Source organism: Setaria viridis, chromosome 6 (assembly GCF_005286985.2).
Source record: "Setaria viridis chromosome 6, Setaria_viridis_v4.0, whole genome shotgun sequence".
Classification (NCBI taxonomy): Eukaryota; Viridiplantae; Streptophyta; class Magnoliopsida; order Poales; family Poaceae; genus Setaria; species Setaria viridis.
In genome coordinates this window covers 34,348,537-34,368,492 of record NC_048268.2, presented here as the reverse complement: position 1 = coordinate 34,368,492, position 19,956 = coordinate 34,348,537, and the positions used below count along the sequence as shown (strand labels likewise).

Sequence of the window (19,956 nt, the reverse complement as noted above, 5' to 3'; positions counted from 1 at the left end):
AAGTCTGAAACACAAGCACGACGCCGGTCAGTGCAACTGTCCAAGTGTATGGGGTGTGCGGTGTACCCAACTGTGAATGATTGATGGGTAGCTAGGTGATGAACAACGACATCTCCACGGCGTTGAGCCGTTGACGAGGTGCTGCTGTATGCCCAACTTGGAAGTCTGAAGTGCGAGCCTTCGGATAGTGGCAATAACCTAGGCCAACACGAGAAACAGAATCGATCCTTGCTTGCAGGCATATTCAGCATGTGAAGGAGAACCGGAAATTGGAATAATCTAGTGGTAGGATGCAAAGACGACGAGCATTTCTTAGTGCATGCAAGTCGCGTAGCACTAGCTGCTCATCGTATTGGCTCCTTTTGCTCTGGAGTCTGGACTTGTGGAGGGAGGGAGCACCGGGCCGGGGGGCGGCCGGCGCCCTGAGTCCAGGGGGATTCAGATTCTCTTGCAGACTTGCAGTAGTGCTCTGTGTATCTCTGCATCTTTGGCGCATGATCACACTGCTATAGCCAATGGATGGAATCGTGTGCCTGCCATGCGATAATGGCCTGGGAATGTAAACTTTCCTTCTGTCGCTGCGCGGAACGTCAACTAGACAAGTTCACCTCTGAATACCTGACGACTGACGGCACCCGAAGTCGTCGTCGTTACGAGCTAGCTGAGGTCACTCAGAATGTCAGAATACAATCTCGCGTACTCATAGAGCTAACTGCGAGGGCCACAAGGCAGCATGGCAACGGTCGAGCTGAGTGAAGAAATTATACAAGATCATGTGTCAGTGTCACTCCTAGTGCTAACTGTGATGGCCACAAGGCAGCACGCCGGTGATGGCTGGCTAGTCGGCACCCAGCACGATCGACGCGGCTAGTGGCGCCGTGCTCGTGCTCGACGGTGGCGCTCCATTTCCAGCACCCGGCGTCGATATCGATCTGCCGTCCGGTCCTGCGATCAGTCCGCATCGTCGAGCCTGACGGCGACGCTGAAACATCCATCCATGCCGCTCCACCGTGTGTGCCAAAGACTCGAAGGCACTGAGATATTCCTTTCAGGCTTTCAGGATTGCATCGTGTCGCAGCTGCATTGCATTTCGACGCCGGCTACAACTAAGATTCTCCGGGGACGTGGTATCTGATTAAGGCCCCACGAGATGGGAGCGGATGGAACAGAACATGTTCGCTTTTGTTCTTGACGTCTCTCAGCAGATTCTGTCAACCACTATCAGGATTGTTCTTGTTTCGAACATATATAGAAGATTGAAGCCCAACACCAGATAAAAAATGAGGATCTCGTAACACAAAAAAAGGCCGGAATGGAAGCCCATAAAGAATTGGAGAGCCCAGCACCAGATGTCCAAAACATTGGATTGGATAGAAACGGGACCAGCCAGCCGAATCCCGTAGCCATAATTGGCAAGATCTTTGCGATGCCTTCCGTGACCGAAAATCTCGTCGCGCGTCGCCTAGCCAATCAAAGGGATTTCGGCTTTTTGCACACGCCAAGAGTAGTAGAGTTGGACCCCCTCTGTCTCTTCCTCGCTACACCCATACAACTTGGACGTACCTTGTCTGGTCCAACCTCCTCAAACCTCAGCCAAAAAAAATCTGAAAAGAAAGAAATCCAACTACTTAGGAAAATGTCTGCTATATTAGATCATCAAATAGTGTTTTACATATCGTACGCTCTGCGAGTGCTACTTAAACTTTTTTTTCATGCTACGGGATTCCTAAATTGTCGCTGAAATGCTAGACAAAGTGGATAAGTGATTTTATTTTTAGAAGTAATTTGGATTTTTTTTAATAGGTGATTATTTTTTAGGAGAAATTTTTTAGGAGGAGTAGTAGTTGTTGGGACTTGGGACCGAGAAAATTTCGCACAGCGCGGCTGGCCCGTCCGTCCGGACTAGCGCGGCATGGTAGGCCCATCGAGATCTCGGATGGAGCCCACAGGTTTCGTCAAGTGGATGGGCCAAGCGGGCCAACCCCCCAACTCGACGTGACCCAAAAGTGTCTGGCCCGTGTTGGCCCAAAAGTGTGAGGCTCACAACCATTCCTTTTTTTCCTTCCAAGGGCACGAGGACTCGAGGAGCCTCGCCAGCCGAACACCAACGTGACTAGCTTCGTGGTGAAGCATCGCCGGTTACTCGTCTATTCCCTAAAGCGTGAGCCCTTTTCTGCTGACTGCTGGCTGGCTCACCAGAGAGAGGGAGAGAGAGAGAGAGGTCTTTGGCCCTAATGGCCTCATCTACCTCATCTGATCCGATTCTCACCTTGTGTGCAGCTGAAGCGATCGATGCCAGTGGAGGCAGCGGACAGATGAACAGAGGCCGACGATAAACCCACGTGTGTTTAATCTCTCGCTCTGAAAACATGTCGCCCGGGGGTCGATGTGGAACCCAACAAAGTTAAAGGGCGAGCTATTTGGTCCCTAACCTACAACTTGAACGACTGCTAGCTGCAGTGTACTGCATTTTGCGTGGTGGATAGCAACCTTCTGTCCAATTGAAAAAAAAAACTAGCAAAAATGTGGGCTCTCATTTCTTGCAAAATAAAACAATCAGTTGGCCCAAAAATGAGTGCGTAGAATTTTTTTTGCTTCTTTTTTTGGATGGAAAAAGTTCATTTTACTCTCTAAGAAAAATTTAGAATCAATTTACTCCCCCGAACTATTTCAATTGGCCCAATGTACCCCCTAATGAGTTTTTTTCTTTTTTATTTCTTCATGTATGATAAGTTCAAAATTTTGTGAGGAGGCACCGAACAGGATGCCTTATGTTAAGAAATTGTACTAATAATTTTTCATGGTTATTTTCATAGGTTAGTAATATTTAATACGAAATTGATCTTAGATATACAGATCGGTATGAAAAATAATCATGAGAAATTTCTAAAATATTTTTCTAATGTACTGACAAAACTTGAAATTAAAACTCAACTTGTATACGAAGAAAAAAAAGAGAGAACTCAATTTGTGTGGTTGATTGTACCAAGTGAAATAGTTCGAGGGAGTAAAATGAACTTTGATTTTGTTTGAGGTTAAGCGGATAAAGTGGATCGGTGAGGGGAATAAAATGAACATTTCCTTTTGGGATCGGGAGTGATTCTGCATTTTTCACCTTGCTGCATGTGACAGCAATAGTGAAAGCTCACAACACTCGCTGGGCGATCGACGCCAACAGAGAAAAGTTGCGCAACAACTTGTGACCGGCCCGGCCCGGCCGGACGGCCACCTTTTCCGGTCTGGAAGAAGCAGCTGCGGCTGTCGGCGGCGGCTCATAGCAAATCACATGCCGCCCGGCCGGACTCGGCATCGGCCGGACTCGGCATCGGCAACGGAGGAGGGGAGGGACCATGCAATGCAACGCGCTCGCTCGCATCGGTCCCGTTGCCCCGCGCATGCAAACGATAGGCAATGGGCCAATGGCAGAGGGTCGTCGTCCCGAGGGGCGGAAAAGGGAGGCGGCCGGAATTCCTTTCCTAGAGCCAGCAGCCAACCACCGGTGCCTAGAGCGCCTGGCAGAGCTGATGATGCCTTGAGCGGTGTGCGCGTGTGGTCTTGCTGTTTTGTTTCTAGCTGTGGTTCGTTGGGAACCGGTCTTCGTCCGTTCTGTTGCCCGTCGCCTCGAGATCAGTTTCCTTTGGCTCATGTCTCGTAACAGTCTCTTGATTGACCGGCCGGCGTGCAGGTGCAGCGCCAGAGGAGGAGGAGGAGGAGGAGGAGGAACAGTCAGTCATGTGCCGCTGCTGTGCCTCCAACGAAACGGTTTGTTTGTTCGAATTTCGAAAACTTTGTTAGGTTACGTCCTGATGAGTGATGATAACAATCTCTGGAAGATAGAGTATTGTATGAAGTGTGTGTCGACTGGGCATCCGTCCGTCACTGCGGATTCTCTGCGTTTGTCAATACGCATTTGTACTGGACCTGCAGGGCAGTTGCGCAACTGTCAAAGAGGGAGGGGGAGGTCAGGGGGCGTACAACTTGGAAGGAATTCGTTGGCAGGCTTTTTCACCGATGCCGGATGGCACATGCTCGTGCTCAGGCAGCTCAGCTAGTCGGTTTGCCTGTGCTCAACAATCCGTTCCATGCGATACGGTCCGTGACCGGAATCGATTCTCCGACGTGCTTTGCAATTTCGCAATTGCAACGACCAGGTGCAGTGCAGAGCAGCACGCCAGCACCTAGTCAAGCATGCAGCATTATCTTGGTCTCTCGCCATCGGATCATGGGGATTGGACGCGACCTGCCTGACGGATCCGCGGCAGTATTACCTTATTCTAACGGGTCGCCTCAACTGGCAGATCGAGGAGAGGACTGACTAATCTTTGAGTCTTTGACGGGGAAAAGAAGTGGTGCGATGCGATGGAGCCGGCATGTCACGGCCGTGCGGTCACGTGACGGTCACATGGTCTCAGCTTTCGGCTTTTCCCTCGTAGTACCCTGACTCCCTGGCATCTCCACAACATATCAAGCCTTCACGTTGGAGCTGAGCACTGCCATTTGAGCTTTCAAACCTAATGCAGTAGAACTAACTCAAACGACAAAACTAAGAAGTAGAACTACAGGGCAGAGATTGAAGAAAGGCCTGATGCTGCTGCCCGAACAAAACAACAACAAAAGCACTGCAAAATGAGATGCGGAAGCAGGGAATCATGGGATACTCCGCCTAGAACAAAAGACAACACCTGAAATAGAGGTGGTGAAATTTCCAGAGCCGAGCAAAACACAAACATCAGGCCTTTTCAGGATCATAAGAATCAGATTGATTAGAATTATTCAACTAATTTCTATGGTTTATATAAATTCAGAAACTATATAAGCTACACAAGACAAAACAAAGGAAAAGGCCACAATGATTCAAGGATTTTCTATGAATTATAGAAACTACAAATGTTGGTGGATGTATTGAAAACCAAACAAATGGAAAAGACAAAATTGTTCAAAGAATATCAATGAACTACGGAACTACAAAAGTTGATGGATATAGTTAAATCCCACAAAGGCAAAAGGGGAAATTATTCAAAATTTTATATGAAGTGAATAACTACCTAGATATGCTATTCCGTGGTACAATCTATTATTCAAATTGTTTATATCCTATTAGCATTCTTAACATGCACACCACAATGAAACTGCTACAGAAATTGAGAAAAGTAAATATAGGCAGACGAAACTAAGAAATCTGAAGAAAAGAAAAATATAAGGACCAATCATCTTGTACAACTGGGATATCAAAACTTACCGGTACAAAAAGTCCAAATCATGCGGAACTTACACCTAGATTCCATAGGAATGACGGTACAATGAATACTGAAAATTTAGAATTAAGAAACTGGAAGTACTCTAGGAATTTGAAATATTTGAATGTATTGGACAAATTTCAGTTTGTTAGAATTTGAATGATGAAACTATAAGTACCATTGGACCAAATCGAGATGATACTTTAAGCACTTAAGAAATGAAAGGTAGAGAAAACATATTGGAAAGAAAAGACAACTTGCAGACCTATACGTAGGGATACAGAGATATAATTGTTCTGGAAAAAAGAGCTCCGTAAATGCAAACATACATCACCTTGTACTCCAATAAATCATATACCATTTCTTATTTTTGTGATAAATTAATTCCTTATATATTTTGTACTTGATGCATGTTACCGCGAGTCCACAACATTTCATAGGGTCAAATTAAAGCTTACAGGAAAACATTAAGGAATCAGTTCAGGGGCCACATTCACATTATCACCAAGAAAGAGCATTTGTTGGAATAGATTGGCAAGAAGAAATAGAAGATGCCATGAAGAAGAAATGAAAGCAAGGGTTGTAGGAAAGAGATGGCATGAAAAGTCAGAAGAGGAAACGAATGCAAGCAAAGAACAACAGCTATCTTTCTACAAAAATTGAGGAAATGAATTAATAGTAGGCAGGTGAAACTGAGAAAATAAAAAAAATATTAGGACCAATCATCTTATTAAACAGGGACATTGACTTATTAGTTCAAAAATACCATATCTTGCAACATTTACACCTTGATAACATAGGAATGACTGAGTACTGGAAATTTAGAATCAAGAAACTGTATGTACTATAGGAATTTTAAAATTTGAATGTAGTCTAAAAAATATGATGCATTAGAATTGAAAAGATTGATAGCTATAAGTTCACTGTAAAAACAATTTAGTTTAACCGTGTTTGAGCCTACATCTTATATAGTACATTGCATAGGGGTCAAAATATATAAAAATCAGAGCAGGCTACATATTGCACATGTGTTAACTGCTTTTTAGATTATGGAATAAAAATATACCCCAGCCTGTGCATCCAAGGATGCTTGTGGCTCTTGTGTTAACTACTAACACACAAGATAGAAAAAACAAGGATAAGAAACTCATATCCCCTGCTTGCACTAAAATCTCACATTCAGCTTCCTATCCCTCTTATACGTACAACATAATTTCTCCTTTTTTTTTCTAAAATAAAAATCCCAGCAAGAAACTATGAACCTATGAAAAATTAGCCTCACATACCTGAAACTTAGGCTGAATCCTAGAGAGGACATTCAGCTAAATCCATAAGCAAAAAAGCAACAGGACTACGATTTTGATTAGCTAGTACCCCTGAGAACACCATTCCCCATGGAACCCCGCAAATTCATATCCGAGTGTACTTATAAATGTAAGTATACCGTATAGGCAACTGATACAAATAACACTTATTCAGATTGTATAAGAGCAATTAAGATATAGATAACAGTCTTTTAGGTGGCCAACAGAGAAGTATTTACCAAAAGCTAAATCCGTATTTCTTGAATGTCCCAATTTCCCCAAAATTATATGAAGGTTACTCAAAATAACTCAGATTTCTTTTCCATGTAATGCAGATTAACAAATTAATTTGGGTGGTCAGTCAAAACCCCCAAAGACAGATTGCTCAATTGTCCCAAATTTTCCCAAAATTATATGCAGATTACTCAAATAATTCAGATTTCTTTTCCATGGAATGCAGATTAACAAATTAATTTGGGTGGTCAGTGAAACTCCTAAAGACAGATTGCTCAACTATCCTAAATTATAGGTCATTTTGGCAAGTTTAGGTTCATAGCTTTTGCTATGCACTTAGATATGCACTATGTCTAAATAAATATTAAAAGCTATGAATCTAAAAATACCAAAACGACCTACAATTTAGAATGGAGGGAGTAGTATATAATTATCCAAAAATAGCTAAGTTTGCAAAAGTTTAAAAGTAGAGGGGGGGAGTAACGAAACCCCTCAAATGCAAAATGATATAGCCTGCAAATGACACAGACGACAAAAATTCAAACATTTCCTATAGTTTGCAAAAATTCAGATGCAGGGGATCCCTCATATGAAAAATGAGATAGACTGCAAGTAAACACAGGTAACAAAGATTCTTTAAAAAATTTCTAGGGAATAGTAAAAATGTTATGTAAGATATGGATAACAACTAATTATGTAATAAGAGTATAAATTCTCTAGTCGTATCTAACTAGTATTTATGTAACCAACTGATCTGTAACCCTGTCCCGACTATATAAGACGAGGCAGGGACCCCTCCAAAGTAATTCAATCCAACTAACACACAGGACGTAGGGTATTACGTTATTCAGCAGTCGAATCTATCTAAATTGTGTGTCTACGTTTACCTTAAGTTTCTGATCTCGACTAGCTCCACCAATCAAAACACTACCTCGAGCACCCTACTACCGGATCTAAACACCGACAGCTGGCACGGCAAGTAGGGTGGAGCAGCCAGATCACAGAATGAGCAGATCAACGGCCCACAAATCGAGTGAGCGATGGCCGGATTTCATTGAGTGAGATGATATAGCTTTTCCTAAAGCAAAGGATCGCGTCGCGTCGCACGTGACCGGGGCAGGGAGGGATCCCGGCAATGGCGTCGGGCCCGCGCGGTGGGGGGAGACGGCCGGATATGGGGCGCCCATCTCCAGGAAGATACACGCCGGGATACGATTGGGTGGAGTGGGCACGCAGGGCCACGGGCTCCAGCTCCCGCCCGCCCGCGCGCGCGAGGAGTGACCACCGCGCCGTGCTGCCGCCTGCCGCCTGCCGTGCCGTGCATCCGTCTCTGCAGGCGGCGGATACGCACGGCACGGCACGGCTCTCCGGCGCGTCAGGGAGTCAGGGCTGGTTCTGGCATGCTCGGCGCTGCGGGGCGCGTGCTGGGGGCCGGTACCACTTCAGGTATGGGGCGTGCACGGCATCGGGGATAGGGATGATGCTACAGCAGCTAGCAGGCGCCGGGGATACGGTACAGGGGCGCGATCCGGCCTCTTGGACCGACGTGGCAAGTGACTGTGAACTGTGACGGAGTTTTACTCGGTGCCGTACGTACTGGTTCCAGCAATCCAGCGTGTAGCTATAGCCTGGTCCCCTGCGTACAGAGCAAGTAAAGCTGATGAGCATTGCTGTGACGTGGCCAGAATGTTACACACGCTGTCACTTTCCGGTGACGTACTACGGGCATGCACGTTGCACGCACCTCGCTGGAGATTTCCAGCGGGTAAAACCATTAGTCTGTTACTGTGGCTTACTGCGTGCCGGACTGCCGGTTCTTTGGTCGCGAATGGTCGCTTTTTGCGTTTTGACCACCACACACATGCCATCGAAAGGAATTTCCAGCACCACCGCGCTGTGGTCGGCCCTTGCCTTTTCCTGAGCACTGTGTGCCGGGGGGCTCGGGTCGGGTCGCCGCTTTTGCGATCGGGAACGTGTGGACGCCCGTGCCCCCGCACGGCCTTTTCGCCGAGATCTTCCGTGCGCGCCAATGGGGAGCGCCGGATGGGCCGGGTGGAGGCAGGCACCGACCGCACCCCAACCAGGCAGCCGGCCATCGATTGCCTCTGGCTCCGGCTCCGACCCGGCGACCTCCCGTCCGGCCGCCGCGCGTGGGGACCAGGAATCTGCAGCGGCCAATGGGCGCGCATCACAGGCGCATTGCCTGCCGCGGAGCTCCATCATGCCGCAATAACGGCGGCTCGCTCGCTCTACTACCTCTAGCTAGCTACATGATGACGCGTCATCACTCGGGTACTGTTCGGCCCCTGCCGCCGGTCGTTACTGCTGCTTACGGAATGCAGCCGGGGTCGGTACGCGCTCGTGATCCACCGGTCGCCGACAAGGAGTCATCGGGTCAGGAAAGGCGACGTGGCATTGACCTTGCGATCTGTAGCCGGAGTAGGTAGAGAGCATATGCAACGAGTCGGTCGTAGGCTCGTAGCTGTGGCCTTTTTGCATTACTCCGTACGTGTACAAGGAGCAGATGCTACGCACTCAAAGAAAAATACGTCAGTCAGACGAGACGAATGTCTTGCTTGGATCGAATAGAGATTGTTACAGTCTATCTGCACATCAGGTGGTGCCGTGGTGGATCATTAAGATCTACCACCTGAATATGAATAGATCGTCGGATTATTTGAATTGCACAGTGTGCGTTCGGATTCATCGGGAGGAAAACTAGTCTTTATTTCTGTTTTTTTTTAGAGAACAGTCTCTATTTCTTTTGTTTGATAAAATTGAGATTGCTTCCTCGGAGCGGAAGCTCCACCGAACAATCATGCGCCTCGAAATTTAGCTGTATTTTTAGTAAACAAAATACTCCCAGAATGTAGCTACGTCTCACAATGGCGGAGCTAGAACACAAATCAATGAGGAGCCATTAATACTAATATGTTGCTTAATGTACTCATTTTTTTTATTTCTAAGCATCAATTTGTAGCTGGTTAATGGTTTTTGCAATTGGCAAGGAGGGGCCGTGGCCCTCTCATGTAGCTCCTCTAGTGACGGCTCATATAAAATCGAGATCGCTGGTGTAAACATCCTCGGAGTTTGTTCCGCGCCTTACAATTAAGCTACGTTTTATTCAAAACGACCTGCAATTTGAGACAATGACTGCAAGCACACGAAGAATACTTGGAGAGGAAAAAAATTAAATAGCCTGATGGATACACCGCATGTGCTGCGACGTGTTACCACGTTGAGCTGGCTTAGAAAAAGTTAGGTCCCTCACCTCCTCCGACCCTGTAACTTTTGTTTTACGTGCATGTGCCTGGCTTTGTCTTTACAACGACGTGCAGAGTCAGAGAGAGAGAGAGCAGGGACAGCACGTTGTGCAGCACGCACTCGGGGTAGTTGCGTTGCGCGCAACGAACGGACCAGCTTTTTAACCCTCTGGATCGTAACATGTCCGGCAAGCAACCGTGCAGGTAACTGCCGGTCTGCCTGCCGCTCCTCGCTCCATCAGCGCCTGCCGGCCACCTCTGCTTAACCGCGCTGCAAAGCAAAGCTCTTGAGCCAATCAACCTTAAACCATGGGACACACAGACCACTGTTAGTGGAGTCATCACATCACTAATACATTGCTCCTCCTCCCATCTCAAGATGGTTTCAGCAGAGACCTCGTCCGCCGCTTCTCAGTGCACGGCTAGATCGACCGGCGAGCTGCCGGCGGCGGGTACAGCGACAACACGAGCCCTCGCCGTCCGTCAGAGAGAGAGAGAGAGAGAGAGAGAGAGAGAGAGAGAGAGAGAGAGAGAGAGAGAGAGAGAGAGAGGCAAGGAGTAGTTTTTGTCGCGTCGCCGGCTCGCCGCTGATGTCTGCGGTGTACAGGGGCGGGCATTGCGCCGGGGATGATTCTTAAATACGAATCACATGGCCGCCCCCTGCGCCTCTGCCTGAGCGCCGGAGATAGCCCTGTTCCTTCGGAACTCGAAGGGCTTTGTACTGTGCCGCTGCTAGTATCTTTTCTTCCCCTTCTCTTTGCTTTTACTTTGATCGAGACCGGCGCCGGCCTCACCCTACCACTGTTTCCTATGCCGTCCGTACTCTGCTTGGAGCTGCCGTTACTCCACGTTTCATCGTGGCGGGCGCATCCATCCTCGGCACCGATGCGCGCGCACCCATTTGCATTTCAAAACGCATCCGTTCCTTTACTTGCATTTCAAAACGCATCCATTCCTTTATTTGCATTTCAAATAACCTCCATGGGTTACAAAGATATTTACATGGCGGATCGGGAGAAGAACCAGAGGTTCCTACGCTCGTCCAGGAGCTTTGACATGGATCGATCAACGGGTCGTTGAAACGAACCCCAAGAACCCCCCCTACTAGATGCTAGCTTAGCTAGTGATTAACCCTAGCGACACACGCACTGCCCTGAAGTACTCTGCTGATTAGTTGGTTGGTTGATGAGCGGCGGCGGCGGCGGCGCCGGCAGCGGCTACGAGCAGGACCTGATGAGCCCGAGGTTGTAGAGGAACTTCTCGGAGCGGGACCTGATCATGTTCCCGAGCGAGCGGCGCCCTCCGCCGGCGCCCGTCGGGGACCTGGGGTCGCCGGCGCCGTCGGGCTGCTCCCTGACGGACAGGATGTGCTCGCCGATCTCCGCGCGCACGGCCTCCACGGCCTGCCCCTGCACCGGCTGCCCCGACGCGTCCACCACGTAGAACACGTTGGCCGCCCGCGCCCCGCGGGTGTCCACCTCGGCGTGCGTCACCGACAGCCCGTGCTCCCGGAAGATGCGCGTCACGTCCGACAGCAGCCCGACCCGGTCCTCGCAGCACAGCTCCAGCCTCAGCCCCTGCAGGAGGAACACCGCCATGGATTAGCTCACGTTAACTACTATATGCATGGATCGATCTCACATCAGCCATGGATGATCACCTACCTCCGTGTACCGGCGTTCGATGGCGTCTTCGAGGGCGCGGCGGAGGCGGTCGCGGTCCTCGCCGGAGCTGCCGGCGCTGTGGCCGAGGTGCCGGATGTAGTACTCCTGCAAGGTCACCACCGCCAGTAAATTAAAGCTGAGACGTTACATGAGGGAGTCTTTTTTCCCGCTCGCTGCTGTGTCTGTGCAAGAGGACATGTCACTCAAGTTCTTCCTTCACACCAAACTAGGAAGGATCTCCCTCCCACTCACATGCCAAGATCTACCAGTATCTAGCCACTGCCAGGCATCTCTGGCACCGGTCAAGACGTGAGCCGGGCGTCAAGACCGAGACGGCGTGCGTGCATCTTTGAACATGAACTACAGGGGCCGTGCCCGTGCAGCGGTGCAGCAGGGGCACTGTGCTCTGTGTTCTGCTGGAGCCAAGTACCAGCACGACGCGATGCAAACAGTTTCATGATGCAAGCGACGAGAGAGATGCCAAGTACAGAGACAGAGGCAAAGGCAGAGCACCTGGTAGGCCTCGGAGCCCTCGGCGATGACGGTGCCGTGGAAGACCACGTACTGCATGTCGGTGAGGGTGCACACCGTGTCGAACAGCAGCTTGGGCCGGTCGCGGCAGCGCACGTTGACCAGCGTGTACCCGCGCTCGGCGCAGTCCACCACCTCAACCACCGGCCGGCCGGAGCCGCCCCGCGACGCGGCGCCGCCCTCGTCGTCGTCGGAGGCCTCGCCACCCTCGCCGTCGTCACGATCACCGGCGCCGCCGCGGCGTGCGCTGCCCCGGTCCGCGTGCATCATCTGGTGGAGCCGGCGCTGCGCGTGCTCGGCGCCCGCCGCCGAGACGGCGGCGCGGGCGGCCTTCTTGTCGCGGCTGCTCCCGCGGAGGACGTGGCGGAGGAGGCGCTTCACGGTGTCGAGGCGGGCGGGGTCCTCGACGGCGCCGCCGGCGTCGGCGTCCGTCACGCGCACCAGCGCCGCCACGCGGGCGTCGTGGGTCCACACCTCCGACGCCACGATGTTGCACCGGAGGTCCGTCAGCACCGCGAACACCTCCGACAGCAGGCCCGGCCGGTCCCGGCCGATCAGCTCGATGGTGGTCTGCGACTCCTCCGCCTCCGCCTCCACGCCGACCGACCGCTCCGGCGCCGCCCGGAAGCTCAGCGATCCCGCTCCCAGGGACTGAAACAGAAATCCACGAAGCATCGATTCGTCAAAACCAGCAAGAGAAATGTACTCTGCAACTCTGGAATCGAACAGCAAACAGGGGGGCCTCTGCACTTTACCTGTTCAATTCTGTCGATGACTTGGCCGTCATAAAGTTTATTCCCATCCTGATCCACGACATGGAACACTGCAGAAAAGCACACCCACCACACCATCAGGACCGGGAGAAAAAAAAGATGGAAAGATTACAATCCAAGCAAAAAGCCCAGCTTTGCATCACCCCAGAAAGGCCTCTCATCTTTGTTAAACTTTCCAAAGACAGCAGGGAGGGAGGGAGGGTGCAAAGAGAGCGGCACAACCCACTCACCATCCATGAACCACTCGCCGTCGGAGGTAATGTAGGCCCGCTTGATGGTCAGCTTCAGATCGGTCAGCACCTGAACCACCTCCAGCAAGGTCCCATACTTGTTCGCGCTGTCCACCTGCAGACACAAACCATGCAATCTCACTCACAGGTCCGTCTGAAAGAGAGAGAGAGAGAGAGAGGGAGGAAGAAAAAAAAATGAGCCCCCCGCAGGAACGGAACTCGCAGGAGGCAAGAACGCAGAGCTGCGGCGCTTGCCTTCACCAAGGTGGCAGTCATGTCGGAGTCGTTGTCCACGGAGACCCTGCGAGTGACAAGCGGCCAAGAACCAGGCACGGTTAGCAGAGGGCACAGCCGCAGAGGTCAAACAACGGCAGAAAGGAAACATCCATGGGTGTCGGGGTTGGGGGAGACGAACCTCGGAGGGTTCATTCTGATGACCAGCTTCTCGAACTCGTCGACACCCTCGTTGCTCCGACTTATTCGAGACCCGCAGGCCATCATTGTTGTCGATGGAGTGGGTAACGGAGGAACAGGAGCAGGGGAAGGCAGGCAAAAGGGATGCGTCTCCTTTGCTGCCCGCGAATCCGAGTGTGCGTACTTGGTGGTGGTGTGCTTGTCCCTCTCCCTTGCCTTGTTCTCTGGAGGAGGCAAGCTCTCACCTCGGCTCACCTAGTCCTAGTTATATATATATCTTGGCCATGGCCTCATGAGAGAGAGAGAGACTGCCTCTACTTGTGGATTTGTGTATGGATCCCCCTTCTCCTCTTTCTCTTTCTTGGGGATGCTGTGACCTGTGAGTGACTGTGTATGTGTGTGGCTTTGTGGGCAGGCAGTGGTGTTTGGTTGGTGTCCCTTCACTGGTTTAAAGGGAGATGTTTGGGGGAAAAGACCATCCCAACGGGGAGCTTGTTTCTCTGCCTGGCCATAGTGGACATGCTTGGTTCCCTTCTTGCTATGCAGTGATCCAAGTGCGGGACCTATGATCATTTGCTTCATAATTCATTCATTATGTTACGAGTTGTGTATATAACGGTCGCAATATCCGAAGACTTACACGACTATAATTAGTTATCGGGGATATTTAGTAATGTACGGATATATTGGCCGCTCATTTGAACGCTTATGGACCATAATTTATTAGATTTGTAGGGAATATTATAATCATGTATGTGTATAAGGTCGTTGTATCCGAAGACTTACACGACTATAAATTGTGGATTTTATCGATGATATTTAAAATGTATGTATACTTCTCAACGGTTGGAAATTGAAGATATCTTGAGATGATCTTAGTAATTAAAGAACATTTAAATCTTCAACCTAGAGAAAATCCTTTTTTTAGATACTAGAGGAATGTTTTGAATGTGCTGGGAGATTTTGATGAGTAATCCGAGAGCATTTCTCTCGTGTCCAAAACATGGAACTGTTCTGACTCTCTCCGTTTTTTGTTCTTTTTTTTCAACTGCCTTGACTTGTGGGCTGGTGGAGTTGCATCCTTGCCCTGCCCATGGTGGCAGAATAGAGTACTTCTTTCTTCCAGGGATCACAATAGAAAAAGTTCAACGACAAATATACTTGCACGGCTCTGGTACCTTTACATAATAAAATGGTATAGTTTAAAAAAAGAAAGATAAAAAAAATGGTATGAGTTGAATAGGGTGGCAAAAATTGCATTTGCTCCTTAGTGCCATGGCATCATCGCATTGGCCATGCTTAAGTTATGGCAGGAAACTTAGCATAGGTTCATGGTACGAGAGAGAGGACCTCGGCAATGCAAAAGGTCAACCTGCATCGTTCCTCTTTTCTTTTTCTGAATCAAAAGGTCAACCAAGGACTTGCCTTGTACTTGCAGCCTTTACAAATATAAGAAGTTAGGGACTTGTTCTCTTGCAACATCTTTTTTTGAAAGTATCCCTTGTACATAAAAACGACCTTGAGAACGGCCAAAATTTCATATGGAAATGAGGACGAATAGTTTAGGCCAAATATCATAGGAGTGGTACTATTCCCACTTAAGCGGTTTATGATAATTTCACGACAAAGCATAAACGACGACGGTGCACTAGATGCAGAGGCACGTAGATCTCCTGCATATACGAGAAGCACCATGAGTCCATGACTATCGGTGTATCGTCTATATATGGGCGTGGGGTCTTGACAATTAATTATCTTTGTTTTCTAAAAAATAGATTGACCAATGATTATCAATTAGTGTGCCGGGCATACTATTTGCTCCACGTATCTCAACAGGATCCGAGCAACCGCGCGTCAAATGCTTAGATTCAGGGTAAGGAGAACAATGAGGTCCCGGATTTCATCAACAGCATGAGCATGTGAGCTTAGGCTCGGATAGAATGCTATCTTCTCTCGGCACTCTATCAATCTGCCCATCTTTGGTCCCGAACCACTCTTTCACCATGCATGCATCCACAGTTCCTGCCTTTCCAGCTTGCAACTTCCTCATTTGGTAGTAGGTCCCTATTTGGTAGTACCAAGTGCCCTTTTGGATCGGATTTGATAAGATATCTCTTCGGAATCTTCCCTTTTTCAATATGGCACTACTTATTATATGCACTTTCCTTCTTAAGTATATATATAGATATATACTCCAATTTTTTAAATATTACAAGAATGACAAACAAGTCTTCCAAAATTTTGATTGGGCCCCTAGCTAAGCTAGCAAGATTATAGAGTATATCTATGACGATCAGAAGTGATTAGATTTGGTGCCTTGGATAATAGTCCGATGATCAACGTGGGAGATTAAGATATGATGAATTTACGATGCTCGAAACGAATCTCAATAGATTTTCTTTTTTAGAAAAACATATCTCAATAGGTGGCCGAGTGCTTCTTCCCAGTGACATGCGCTCCGTTCGTTACTCCTCTCTGCTGGGCACACACACCTGTAGTCCTGTACGTCTACTAAACGCAAGTAAATGAAGGTGCAGTGGGCAGTGTCATACTGTCATCGCGAGCGCTGCCAAGTGCACGTTTCCGCGCGGGAGTAGTGCATGCGCGCACGGGGCGACAGGGTTAACGGCAACAGTCCTGTACTGGCAGCACCAGCGCCGGCGAGCCGCCGTACGCCGGTGCCGATCGAGCCATCATGCATGGAGCTGACCAGGCGCTGCACCGCTAGCCGCCAGCAGCGAGCGAATCAGGTGCGTGCACCGGACGGCCGTGCCCGCTGCCGGCACCGTGATAAAGCGGCTGACTCGGCGAGCAAAGCTAGCCATTGATATCGATCCCTGACCCTGCACTGCACACGACAATGCAGCAGCGTCCGCCTCCGCGCTCTGCTCGATTCCTCGCCTGGAGACGCCGCGCGTGCTAGTTACCTGACTTTCTTCCCCAGCAATACAAGCACAATGCTAGGTCTGAGTTCTTCAGAGATACAACCCCGAAAACGAACACACAACAACCCACACCACCAGGGGCGGATTCAGAATCACATAATAGGGGATCTCAATTTCCTCTTCTTCTTCTTCCTCGACCCTCCCTTTTCCTTCTTCCTCCTCCTCCTTTTCTTCTTCTCCCTCTTCATCCATGACAAAAATTTGTACGGGAGCTTTGGAGGAGGGGGCTCCATGGGATCCATGGGGTAGGGGGCTTCCAGCCCCACGCGCTGGATCTGCCCCTGCGCATTACATTCATCACATACACGTACCACTACTCATCCTCCAAGACATAAGATGTTAAAAGACACCGGCATGGTCCGTACGATGATACTTTGAGAAACAATCTAAACTTGAGGTGTTAAATGAAGATAATTAAATACTACAAATAAGTTTATGTTGAATTTAATAAAATCTACTTCCTTCATCCCAAATTGCAAGACTTTTAGGATTTTTTTTATCTTTATGCGAGGCTTCTTTTAGGACTTTTAGGACTTGAGTAGCCATGGCTATGGTGAAAATGTCAGCGTTGACGTCGTCGTCATGGCTTGCAAGATCGGATCTGTTGCACCGACAGCCTCGCGAACGAATTGATAAGGAAACAAAAGAAGCCGAGCGGGGGCCTAAGTGAGTGGAGAGAGCCCTACAGGGCTCCGGGCCGGGTCCCGCATGCAACACGTGCCGACTATTTTATTCTAGCGATCAGGGAAGCCGGTCCGGAATGCAAAACTTTTAGGACTTTTTTTTATCTTTATGCAAGGTTTCTTTAATTTTGACCAAATTTATAGAAAAAAATTAACATCTATAATATCAATATCAGGTAAATGCAATCCAATTAATGATGTATTTCATGGTCGATTTAATGACACTAATTTGATGTTATAGTTGTTGGGTTTTCTACAAATCTAGCTAGTCATGTTATAGAAGTTTGGTTTATATCAAAACTAAAACATCTTCCATTTTGAATTGAAGATCATATCTTATAATGTGAACCTATATAACCTTTTATTCATCGATGGTGAAAAGTTTTACAAAATTGACGAGCAGCAAATCTAAATAATGACATACATTTTAAAATACATTTTAAAACAGAGAGTATAATATATTAGCAATCTGCAGTTCAAAAGAAAACACATGACACATGGTCTTGTACTCTAGTAGCTGGTGCACGGTACACTGCACCGGCACGTCACGATCCACGCCCAAACAAAACGCACCAAGTTGTTTAAGGAGCAGTCAAACAAACAGGTGATGGAGCGAGCGAGAGAGAGAGAGAACAGCAAGCGGACATGGCAAAACATTAACCAATCAACACTGGCTGAGCGGAGCTAACAAGTAGTGTACGTACGTGATAATCTGAGAATATGATATGCACATAGGCTGCTAAAAACTGCAAAGCCCAAAGCCCATAGGCTGCTGCACCATCATGCAAAGCAAGCACCCTCTGCGTGCAGCTAGTGTGGTAAATAAACTGCGGCCTAGTGACAATTATTCCCTGACACTGGCTGCCAAATTACCCAGCCGAGGCGATTAGATTAACACGGACAGGTAAAGTCTGAGGCTCTGAGCCAATGGATGTGCTCCAAGGATCTCGAGACGAAGCAGCCCCGGCTCATCAAAGAACTCGCGCCAGGGCCAGTCCTAGACTATGGCCGTCGTGGTCGATCACTAGGCGCGCGCCTAGTATGTGCGGATGAAGAGATTCCCCTTCCGACCTCAGCTCTGGCGAGAGAGAGAAAGAGAATCTCCTGCTCCTCCGCCGGCGGCTCCGATTGATTGATCCCCCTTGGGCCTCGGGGCCTGGGGGTTTGAACTCTGCTTTGTCCGCCAACGCCACCACCGCGCACGACGGGTGCACGCAGTCGCGAACGAAACGGTAGCGCCTGCGCGGTGGCATGTGCGCCGCAGCGCGAATCGCTGCGGCATCGGGGCTTGGCAGAGGGCAGGGAGGCGACGAGACCACTGGCCAGTCACGCGCGCACTCGCCCGTCTCCGGCCGGCCGCTCTCAGTTATTTTACTGCGCACGGTGGTGGCTCCGGCGACGGCGAGCGAGTGACGCGCATGTGCTTCCCAGAAGCGTCGGCGTCGCCACCATGCATGGCTGGGCCTGTGCGGGGCGTTGCAGCCTGACTCGGCACCGACGACGTGCGCGCCACCACCTGCTGGGGATCGACGCTATCCCTCGCCGTTTTTTTACTCGTCCTCCTTAGTCCTTAGTCGTTAAGCTTAGCTCGTGGGTAGAGATCATGCCTGCATGGTGATCCGTGAACAACGAACACATGCATGTTGCATGCTTTACGGGCTCGGTAGCCGACTAGCCGTCGTCGTGGCAGAAGAAGGGCCTCAGACGGGAGGCCATTATTCCAGCACGCACGGAGTTCGACGGCGGCCGGGGAATGAGCTAGGCATACGGAGTACGCATGATACTGCTGTCGAGCAAACTAGGCTGCAGCTAGCAGCATGCATGGTGGAGAGGTGGTCTCTGACCTTTGTCCGTACGCGGCCAGTCACGTGAGAGAAGCGAGGAGCCCTGACCTGGGTGAAAACCGCGGGAATGCTACGGCGCGGTAACTCCTCCGCGTCTCCCTCAAGTCCCTCTCGTTTCGCTCCTGGACAAAGCACGGGCACGCTCCTGGACAAAGCGGAGGGCGCTGGTAATTAATTGGGCGGCAGCGATCGGGATTGGCCGCCGCTGCCGCCGGCCCCTCCCCGCCCCTGCGCCGTGTACTTGCGGGATGTACCCGGCCGCGCCGTGCGATCGGATTCGGATGGAATAACGGCCTCCGTTCTCTGGACCCTGGTTTCTGGTTTCAGGCTTGCAGCTGTGGGACGTAGCAAATTTTTTTTTCCAACCGGGAAGGAGTACGGCGTGCTGGTACACCGTACACGGCAGTCATGCTGCCATGGGCGGTAGATGTGCAGGGTGATGGATGAATGGAGTCGGGCAACCGGCGTACAAACCGTTAATCGTGCTCGCAGCGTACAGGTACTGTAGAGACGGCCGTACGCGATCATTCTCTTTGGCAGAGAAGATGGAGCAAATGACCTGCATTACACTTTGGACGGTACAGTGTAAGTTTTTTTTAAGGTCGGACGGTACCGTGTAGGTACTCCTACTTTTTTTTTCAAAATTGGATCTATACCTTCGAAAGAGGTTTGTACTCCCTCGTTCCAAATTAATTTTCTAGGTTCATAGATATTATTAAGCATCCAGATATAGTGTATGTCTATACACTATATCTAGATGCTTAATAATATCTATGAACTTAAAAAAATCAAAACACCCTACAATTTGAAAAACAAACGTAGAATCCAATCACA

General features: G+C 49.4%; 1 protein-coding gene across 1 annotated transcript; it reads right to left on the bottom strand.

The window, feature by feature from the left end:
- Positions 1–10,964: 10,964 nt before the first annotated feature.
- Positions 10,965–14,125, bottom strand: LOC117859676 (ACT domain-containing protein ACR4). Its single transcript, XM_034742839.2, has 7 exons — positions 13,652–14,125; positions 13,492–13,537; positions 13,237–13,351; positions 12,989–13,056; positions 12,216–12,884; positions 11,703–11,807; positions 10,965–11,615 (listed from the first exon to the last, which is right to left on the bottom strand). Exons 1-7 carry the CDS (start codon positions 13,735–13,737, stop codon positions 11,256–11,258), a joined length of 1,449 nt encoding a protein of 482 aa, XP_034598730.1. The 5' UTR covers positions 13,738–14,125; the 3' UTR covers positions 10,965–11,255.
- Between the last annotated feature and the right edge of the window lie 5,831 nt (positions 14,126–19,956).

What these genes read in the sequence shown, in the direction of transcription:
- LOC117859676 (XM_034742839.2), bottom strand. Translation starts at nt 13,737, where the DNA reads ATGATGGCCTGCGGGTCTCGAATAAGTCGGAGCAACGAGGGTGTCGAC. An exon ending in ATCAGAATGAACCCTCCGAG is followed by an intron (nt 13,538 to 13,651) that starts GTTCGTCTCCCC and finishes TGTCACTCGCAG; the next exon opens with GGTCTCCGTGGACAACGACT. An exon ending in TCATCGACAGAATTGAACAG is followed by an intron (nt 12,885 to 12,988) that starts GTAAAGTGCAGA and finishes TTTCTGTTTCAG; the next exon opens with TCCCTGGGAGCGGGATCGCT.